The 8863-nt window shown below is 34.1% G+C and overlaps 1 protein-coding gene across 1 annotated transcript; it reads left to right on the top strand.

Annotated features, from left to right (window-relative positions):
• The first annotated feature begins 597 nt into the window (after positions 1-597).
• On the top strand, positions 598-7573 carry LOC113507211 (NFX1-type zinc finger-containing protein 1-like). The gene is made up of 7 exons (XM_026890071.1): positions 598-704; positions 1519-1560; positions 2671-2836; positions 2926-3545; positions 3630-3861; positions 3979-4024; positions 4243-7573. Exons 3-7 carry the CDS (start codon positions 2812-2814, stop codon positions 4508-4510), a joined length of 1191 nt encoding a protein of 396 aa, XP_026745872.1. The 5' UTR covers positions 598-704; positions 1519-1560; positions 2671-2811; the 3' UTR covers positions 4511-7573.
• Positions 7574-8863: the final 1290 nt, after the last annotated feature.

The raw sequence follows: 8863 nt of genomic DNA on the forward strand, positions 1-8863 counted from the left end.
AACTTTATCTTTTGAATGTTGATTACAGTGATTAAGTACAAATGAATGAATAAGTTTTCGTTCTTAAGTTTATAATATTTTCGTGCATTAAAGGGCTTAGTTCAAAGTTATTTAGTATTTACAGGCAGTAGGTTTTGCGTACATTATATGTTCTTGTAAGATTCCTATTGGACTATTCGTTGCGCAGCCAAACGTTACCAAATTGAAAACTTATTCCAAATTCATTCAATACACTTATATTCATTCATCGTGATTTCTTTACGACAAAAAGACAAGGGGGAGAAAGGGACCGTATTAATCCGTGTATTGCGGTGTGAAATTGTTCTACAACTGCAATAATATTTTACGACGTAGAGGTAGCCCCATTGGATTAGAAAAAAACCGGACTGCCTTATCAGAAGTCTAAAATAACTGTCTAAGATTTCCGTGATTACTATAAATAAAACAGTGACGATATTTCAAGGACATTTTGAAAAGAATGCACTTAACTAGTTTTAGTTTGTTGGTTTTAATAAAGTAATATTACTGTTTTCGATACATAGCACACGTCACATCACTTGTGCAGAATTTTATCGAAGGATAAAGAACGTTTCCACTACTTACAAGTAGAGAGTAGAATAGTTACAAGTGAGCTCCAGTCCGCTGCAGTCTGCTGTGCTGGTAACTTTTGGGAACATCTTGTTTTTCCCTTCAAACACTTGAAGGTAAGTAATTTTATTTTCCTTGCCGTTTCTTTACAAAATATAATTATAAGTAAATACACTTATTATAATTATTTTTTTCGGACTTTTTTATATTAACCAAGTAATATGATAGCCACAAGTCGAAAATTCAAAGGGCCTTGGTTTCATAATCAGATCATATCAGATCAAATCAAAAGAGGTTATACTAATTATTTTTATTATTTTTTTTGTGTGAGGTTTCCTTTCCAGTTCGTTTTTTTATCAATAATTAAACCAAATAATATCTAATTACAAGTGCCCGAAAGGTTCCTGGAACAGATTATCTCAAATTAATTACTCGTGTTTTGCTTTGGTCTTCAAGATACAACTACAAAGATTGCTTACACCGGAGAACACTATATAAAATTATAAATGATTGTTATTGTGACGTACGCTTTCGCTCGATCGATCGTTAATGTTATGAAAACCGCCATTATTCTCTGTCCGATCTAAGAAGAACTTATTGAAAGGTTTTTGAAGAAATATTGCAAAAACCATTTCAATAAATGAATTAAAATTCCTTCAATGTAATCTATGAAAAGGGAAAAGCAAAACTTGAAATTGGATATTTGAGCCAACTCTACCTACCTACTTATTTCTAATACATTGTTTTTGAATGAATAAGTTCTTGGAATATCAAACGTAGTTGCAGTAAATAGTAGTTCGTACAAGCAAGCTTCAACTACTACTGTTATGAGCTCATATCAATTCGTACTATTTAGAAGTGCCTACCTAAACATAATATTACATTTTTGTTTGATTATCCATGATTAATGCTTCGACATTTATTTTCAAGGAGAATAAGAATCAATTATGGAGGAAGAAAATCCAGAACCAGGTATGTTAAGTGGACCTACCATTCCATTATTGAAATAAAAAATCAAATATTTATATTTTATTCATGTGTGTGGGTGTTAGATTCATACCTAAATATACAGGGTTGAAGGGACGTCATACCGATCCGATCCGTGGTCCAGGGGTTCTGGACATCATTCCAGATCCCCTGCGTCGGAACTTTTCATCGGTCTTTTGATGAATTGGTTTATTCATGCGGCTTTCTCGCGACCCTACCAGTTACCACTGCTTCAGCTCATGATTGAATGATGAATTGAACATTTTGACGTCACTTTCGGTTAGATTTGCGAGAGAGCGATGACCGACGAGTACCTTTACGAATCGGCTGATCTGATTGGGAGCAGTTTTAAGTGTTTTATTTACATTGCCTTTTTTAGAGAAAAGGGCTAAATAATGATTTTCGTTATGAAAATATTATTGAAGTACGTAGAAAAAATGATTTTATGACACATAAAAAAAAAACGCGAAAAAAATGCGATTTTCATGACGTTCACGTCCCATCCACCCTGTATACAAATTTGTAACAACTTGTAAAGGCACACCAATATCTATCTAGTATTCTAGAAATTCTAAATTAATTGATATAAATTTGATTTTAGGGCATTTTATTTATTTATATTAATCTTCATTACAAACATTATTAAGTTAAGTAAATTAAGTATACATATTTAAGGTAATGAGGTATATTTACGTATTATTGATTTTACATAAATTTGAACTTTATAGTTTGTGTATGTTTATTATGTTTGTTAGCTGTTGTAAATGTATTAGCCGCATCCGGTTAGACTGGAAGCCAACCCTAACGTAGTTGGGAATAAGCAAGGATGATGATAACAAATAGCGATTCCCAAAATTTTACTGCACGGATAGCCGAGTGGTTGAGGTCACCAAGCCAAATCACTGTGCGCACCGTGACGCGGGTTCGATCCCCGCGTAGGACAAGCATTTGTGTGATCCACGAATGCTTGTTCTGAGTCTGGGTGTCCTTGTGCATGTGATTTGTATGTTTGTGAGCGGAAACGGAGTATTTTTCGTTCCAATTTTTAGCTGTCATTCTCTTATTATTATATTTAATATATTTATTTTATTTTAGGGCCATCGAATTGGAGACGCAGGCATAACCAAAACATCAGGAATATAAACGGGAAACCTGTACTCGTTCAAAATATTAACACGTATCCAAGGATCCAGCCCGCTCGAATTCAGCCAAACCAAACAGAATAAAGGACAGAGAATGTTTAGCTCTAGAGGAGCCACCGGTATGTCTTATCATGTTACTTTCTAATTGTGTTTTTACTGTTTATGGAAATATTAACTCGGAATCTTTCAATCAAAACTTTTCTTATAGGTCCTAACAGATGTCAAAAGCCAAGATCAAATTATGGAGTCATTCAACCCATACGTCAATCGGGAGAAGAAAAAAGTAGAGATTATAAGCAAAGGACCAAGTACATTCCATTTAAAACATTAGAAGATATCGCAAGAGGCGATGCACAAGATGCACTTCAAAAAATTAATAACCGAAGAGAAGCTTTCATGAACATTGTAGGGTCACCTATAGACAAGCATGATATATTTGTGTTGGTCATCGAAATATTATCCAAAGTATCCTCTTCGCCTTTCGTAGAGTTGAAATGCAAATTGATTTTGGACGTCTGTAATTCTGATTTTATTCCTAACTTAAGGAACTATTTAACGGATTTACCCTACGTAAACAACAAAAAAAATAACAATTTATACTGGAATGATCAAGACACATTTTGGAAAAACTTCATAACTTTTTTTGGGGAGCTGGTTACAATAGCTCCATCTGTTGCTTCAAAAAAATGTAGGGCTCTTATTGACAGCGTATCTAAGACGTGTCTAGAGTTTTTAAATCAAAATCATGCATTTGAATTATCACAGGAGTATACATTGAAACTGGATGAAATACGTAATGAAATGACAACTTTCAGTAATAAATATCAGGTATATTACGCCGACCTGTTTTGTAAAATTGCTTACTGAAATCCAGACTACCTACTAATTGTACTTATGTATTATTTTTATCAGGCTCAAGTCGATAGCTACAGAAATAGAGGCGAACATATTAATCAGGACATGCCGCCGCCAGAAAACTTCCGTATACTAAGCATTGTGCCTACTCGCGACGATTTAATGGATTCGACGCCTTTTGTACGCCCTAATATTGTACAGGGCGCATATAATGACGTGGAGCATTATCTAGACGTCCAGTTTCGACTGCTGAGGGAAGACTGCTTTGGACCCATAAGAGACGGCATAAGTAAGAACGTTCAAAAGGAAAAAAAAAACATTATACTGGTGTTTGTGTTTAGCTGGCTGAAGTTTTTATCATTTCGTCTTTTTCGTGAAATACTTATTTTTTTCTGTTTGTTTACAGAACAGTTTTTGAGAGAACCGAATAAAAGAAAATATGATAATGTACGGTAAGTCTATTTCATAGAATTCAAAAAAAAAACTAACGCATATCATCGTTAATTAGAAGCGAGCAAGCAGAGTTGACATTGTATCGCTTTTGCAGATTCTGCCACTAGGCGGTGAAATTTTTATGTAAAAATGAAACCCAACATTGATTTGCGCTCGCGCCTGTATTTCTATATCCCATACGTCGTTATTCACTAAATATATGTTTTTATTGTTTCAGAATTTTCCACAACGTCAAATTTATTTGCCCCTATGTCGCCAATTTGAAAATGGGAGCCGTCGTGCAAATTGATTTGAAAAGTAACAGACATTTTAAAAAGATTAATTGGGCCCACAATAAGCGGTTTCTCTTTGGGTCGCTCGTGTTATTCACCAAAGATAACTGTAAAAGTTTTATTGCTGCTACAATAGTAGATCGTGATGTCAATCTTCTTTCCAATGGAAAGGTAGGTAGTGCATGTAGACTGTTGTTTTATTACAAGAAATAAATAAATAAATGGGGACAACATCACATACATTGTTCTGAACCCAAAGTAAGTTGCTAAAGCACTTGTGTTATGGAATTCAAATACAACGAAGGTACCACAAACACCTAGACCAGAGACTATGTAGAAATGACCCGACCGAATTTACATTGACCCGACCGGGGATCGAACCCGGGACCTCAGAGCTAGCGACACCTTGAAACCGGTGCGTACGCCACTCGACCACGGAGGTCGTCTTAGAAATCCGACTTATTGATGGAAAATGTAATGTGTTACGTGACTTTTCATGCAAAAATGATTATTTTTGAACAGTCGTACCCGCCTCAGTGCAAGATAGGCTAAACCGTCTTTGTTCCGCCATTATACAAATAATTTCGCAACGAGAGGCGCGCGTAAGCGGCGCCCGGCGGTAAACGGGAAAGACCCGTACTACATAGTTACGTATAACGATTTGGTGTGATCTGATAAAAAATCGGATATACCAGTGAAGTATAGGTGTCAGTAAGTAATATTCAGCTGTGTCAACAGGGAGAATGCCACAGATGGCACGGACTGCTAAGAATGGTGTAAGTTCACTTATTCACCATTGATGGTACCTATAAAGTACCTATATTAACCGCGACAGTGCCAATATTCGCAGATATTTAAAAGTTATAGCTACCCATCGGTAGGCGTAATGCTGCTGCCTAATTAGACGGAATACTCGCCCGATTACAAGTATTTTTCCGATTTATAACATAATGGTCAGTATTTATCAAGCAACCAATGCATTCGTGCATAATTTATAATATTATGGTTCTATGAATAGATAATACGGTATTTCTGTGTACTTTCGAATAAAAAATACATTATTGGTGTACATTCACTTATCCTTGCCGTTTCAATAAGTACCTAATGTGGTTTCTGATTATTTCTATAAGTAGTGCTGAATTTTTCGTGTATTGGTGTTAAACATTGTTAGTATAGTGATTGTGTATCTGGGTATATATCTGATTTATTATGAAATAATTCGATAATCATAGGTGTAATTCATGTGGACTTAGAAATTTTACATAGATTCATACCAACCTACATTGTATAACACTTTGTTTAGGAGTTGGTAATTCATTATTAGGTTACAGCTTTAGTAGATAAACATTAAGTAAGATTTATTATTGAATCATTAAGTAACTTGTGTATACGTAATATAAGTAAAAGGTTTAATTGTGGCACTAAATACTTTATGTCTTTAATTTACGAATTAGATAATTGAGTGTTCCATGAAATAATTTACATATTAATATAATCAATGAATCGAAACATTATTTGCTAATTAGTATAATGAAAATATATGTGTTGTCCTGAGATACCCAAGAGTTAAAAAAATACGTCGCTTTTAAATTTTGATATTCTGATTAATTGATCAACCTCTCGTAAACTTATGACTATGTCATCAAACTGCAATGTTGATCTAGCTTCCTCGCTAGACCGTAAGCGATTTAAACTTTGAATAACGGTCATGCAGGACAGCTTATATTCGTCTTAAAGTGAATCCATACAAGTGTACAATTGGATGTTTTTACTAGCTTCATACTCATTTCAAAATCTCGTCTACCGAATTGTATATTTAATGACAAACGTTGCTATTTTTTAACAGTTAGGACATCTCGTAGTAAATATTTTGCTAAAGGCGTGTCTTGTACACTCACTACAAGTTTCAATTTCTCCGGATTTTGTTAGATGTAATTAAGTACCTATTTCATAACACATGTAACGTGATCTCTTTGCTGTGTACATTGTAAACATAATAAGTGTGATTTGTTCAAGTTAATAGTTTATTTATATAGTTATGTGTGACTGAATAATGTTCGAAGTTTTAATTTCATAAATTTATATTCTTATAGCTACTGATAGTGACTTACACATAGCACATGGTTCCGGGGCAAATGTTTATTCTTGAAATGTAATGGAAATTTCCCTTGGAACAACGACGCTACATCGTTGGTGCATGTAGAAATGCCATTTGTATTCTTTAAAATGTTCATGTAATCAATGTTCTATAAAATAACGTTAATGATATTATGGTAGATAAAAGGAGAATAATATAATTGGACGTAGTGGTGTGTTTGAAGGAACTTCTAGGTAGTTAGGTACATGTGAAAATGTTATATTGTTGTATTAAGTTTGTCTTATGTTAATTATATACGTTTTTTGTTACTGTAACATGAAAAAATCAAACGATGTGTTTTATCTATTTTTCTCATAAAAGCCAAAATTATATATTGGGTCTTAATGACGTCAAAAAACAAAGTTCTTGAACATAAAGTGGTCATTTTGCAGAAGTTTTTTACTAAGTACACTGGTCACCAAAGTAAGCAGGGTAAACAGGGCCATACCTAATTAATTATACGAATAAATATTAGGTTATGAGTAATAATGGAATCTGAATCCAATCATTTAATCTCTGTGAAATGTCCTGTTTCCGTTCTGGAGCGTATGTTGTCAAACGAAGTTTTTGTCGTGGCGCAGTGAGCAGACTTTCAATAAAACTTTTTTATGTATATATTTAAGTTTACGTTATTTAGTTTACTTAGCCGCTGCGGGGTAGGCTTAATTTGAATAGTTTTTGTAAATAAAATAAGACGTGTAGCATAAAATAACATGTGTTAAATGAATGACTAAGGGTTGTGACATACTAGATAGAACGAACTTTTGGAATTTATGAATGTAGTCAAGTGTACCTACCTACATAACGAATTATTCAGACTAACATATGATAAGAAAAATATCTATATTTTGTCTGTGCTATGATCTGCGGAATGCATCCCAATTGATATATTAATTGTTATTAGAAGTATATTTGGTAAATATGGATGTGTATTGCGTAGTTATGAAAATAAGTTCGGTACATAATCTGTTGTAGATGAACGCCGCTTGTTTCTATTTAAACTCAATTAAAATGTGGTTTTTAACTTGAACAAAATTCTTGTGGGGTGCGTTTTACAATGATTGACTTTACTAGTTTTTGTGTAAAAAGGAATTAATGTTACATTGATATTACTTGATGTAATAAAAAAATAAACCGTATTATTGTTATTTTATTGTATTGCCCAATATCTGTATTATTGTTATTGGCCAGCCGCGTACTGCAGATCAAAGGCCTCCTTTCCCTCTTTCAATTTATACCGGCCTATGGCTAAGAAGCACCAAATCTGCCAGGAAGAATCGAGGTTGTTCCACCATGCCCTTCTGAGCCCGCCGGGAGGTCTCTTAGTTACTCATTCGCCATGGGCAGGTGTGACAAGCCTTATTCCATAACCATACTTAATCTTGCCCTCCCGCTAGTATTTCAAGGCAGAAGCATAGGTACTGTAAAACTATAGTTTTACATTATTTTTGAACTAGATATAAGAAGAGGATAAAACACCGAAACATATACAACGTGTCCCAAAATTCAACGATAAGCCGGCGCCAAAAGGTAGACCTGCTCATGAGTACATAAGGAAAAATAATAAAAAAAATGTAACTAGTTTTTTTTTTTAGTTACAAGAAAAATTCAGAATTCCTTTGAAATTTTACACCCATCATGATATTTTGAGCGACCACGATGACAATTTCTCAAATATGCTTAAGATTTTTTTTTTATCTTATACCTAAATAGTGCTATTATACACCACAACTCTTAAAAACACCAAATTGCCCGCAGTTTTTACACAAAAAACGTTCAAAATCATTTTTTTCCCTAAAATTATGAAATATTTTTACTCTTAGTGTACTTTGACTCATGGTCTTGTAAAAAAAAAGTATGGACACCACTACGGCAAGTTGTTTTTAAAATTGGCGCAACTAATCAAGATTCTAAAAAGGTATAATACTCCAAAATAACTGGCCACAAAAAAAAAATATGTCTACCATTTGTAAACAATACCCAAATTTCTCAATTGTTCTTATTCGTAGAAATCACTTTTACTTTTTGTACAAAATTAGCCAGATGTTGCAAATTCCTAGAATTTTATGGAATGTACGATAACATTCAAAATTTAGAGAGAGAGAGAGAGATAGCGAGATGTGTAAGGTAGAGAGGGATAGATAGGTATATTGTTGTATGACAATAATTCAAGTAGAGAGATCATGTTCTCAGCAAGTCAGTACGCTCTGCTCCTCCGTATTGCTTGCGCATATCCGTATTCAATTGACGTAGCTCTCGTACTAACGACTTTTGGCTTTACATTTTGGACTGAATTTAAGTGATCTGTGAACTGAACTGACCTGGCATTATTTTGGACTGTGACATTGTTTTGTGATTTGGACTTTTGCCGTATTTTGGGCTGTTACGCGTTATCATGCCGCTACCATACACGTCGGTAGAATACGCTA

This window comes from Trichoplusia ni, unplaced genomic scaffold, assembly GCF_003590095.1.
Source record: "Trichoplusia ni isolate ovarian cell line Hi5 unplaced genomic scaffold, tn1 tig00001077, whole genome shotgun sequence".
In the NCBI taxonomy this organism is placed as follows: domain Eukaryota; kingdom Metazoa; phylum Arthropoda; class Insecta; order Lepidoptera; family Noctuidae; genus Trichoplusia; species Trichoplusia ni.

Excerpts from the sequence above, each read along its gene's own strand:
- LOC113507211 (XM_026890071.1), top strand. The coding sequence starts at position 2,812 with ATGTTTAGCTCTAGAGGAGCCACCG. Across the intron at positions 2,837-2,925 it reads TAGCTCTAGAGGAGCCACCG|GTCCTAACAGATGTCAAAAG; the intron begins GTATGTCTTATC and ends CTTTTCTTATAG. Across the intron at positions 4,025-4,242 it reads AGAAAATATGATAATGTACG|AATTTTCCACAACGTCAAAT; the intron begins GTAAGTCTATTT and ends TTATTGTTTCAG.